Below are 1037 nucleotides of genomic sequence, written 5' to 3' on the forward strand. Positions count from 1 at the left end.
TTCGACACCTAAGCTGCGGGAACGTGCTCATTTGTGGTGTGTGTGTTTTTACCTCCTAAACTAGTTATGTTTGTGTTTGATACAGCCACTTCTGTCGGATTTCCACAATCGCAATTCCGTGACCATTGGCACTGAGTAAGTACCAATGGGCGCAACCCGTTCACTCCGTAGCTGTGAGACGTCGTCCACCGGTTTTGTCTGCTAGTGAGAATGCCCGGCACTCACTTCACGTTTTTCTTTGCAGACCACAAGACCCTTCATTCCAGTGGAATCCCTGTCTACAACCCATGCGCAGAATATTCTACAGCGCTCTTGCATTTGCGGTCGTAGCTCGCAGTAGCGTCGTCGCATCGTTCCCGAATCCCAATGAGCCTCAGTTCTTGTCCGTGGCGTCCCCTGAAAAAAGATTACTTCGGGTCGAAGGCCAAGAAGTTGTCCAAAGCGGCAAGCTGGACGGGAAAGGTGGAGTCTGGAAAACCATAACCCATACTACTAACAAGATCGTCCCGAAGCCGGATATAGACGTTAGCAAAGTCCTCGATCTGGCCAAGAAGGTGATGGAAGCGGAGAGGTTGAAAAAATTGATTAAGCTTAAGAAATCGTCATCGTAACGAAGCCCAGCGACAAAGCTTCGGATGCGGAGAAAACTTATAGCTACTGTGTTTTGCTGTTGCGAAAAAATGGTGTAAGATTTGATTTCAGTACAAATCAGCTCAGAATACGAGAAACGTCGGACAGCAATCTTCTACTACTAGTTAAAACATACATTTACAAACTTAAGCGTAAGAAATTTTCATTGTCTCGATGCAAGCGTTTGACTTTTTTGAGGTCATATTGGCGTAAATTATACCTGGTGATTACAGCTCGATATTTACCTCACCTGCAAATACGAGGTACGCTTGTACTACTATTAGAGAAGTTCCGCAAACTTCCGTATCTTCACCTTATCGCTACCCAGATTTGCTGCGAAGATATAGTGAAGATAACACATTTATAGATTAAGTTGGAGTCGCACCATAACTTCGCAATATATTGTG

At 44.8% G+C, this 1037-nt stretch overlaps 1 protein-coding gene across 1 annotated transcript; it reads left to right on the plus strand.

Annotated features, from left to right (window-relative positions):
- Positions 1-287: 287 nt before the first annotated feature.
- On the plus strand, positions 288-611 carry PITG_18675 (secreted RxLR effector peptide protein, putative; the record flags this gene model as incomplete). Its single annotated transcript, XM_002997259.1, has 1 exon — positions 288-611. The coding sequence occupies one exon, from the start codon at positions 288-290 to the stop codon at positions 609-611; it is 324 nt and encodes a 107-aa protein (XP_002997305.1).
- Between the last annotated feature and the right edge of the window lie 426 nt (positions 612-1037).

The sequence above is a fragment of the Phytophthora infestans genome, genomic scaffold (assembly GCF_000142945.1).
Source record: "Phytophthora infestans T30-4 supercont1.79 genomic scaffold, whole genome shotgun sequence".
Taxonomy (NCBI): domain Eukaryota; phylum Oomycota; class Peronosporomycetes; order Peronosporales; family Peronosporaceae; genus Phytophthora; species Phytophthora infestans.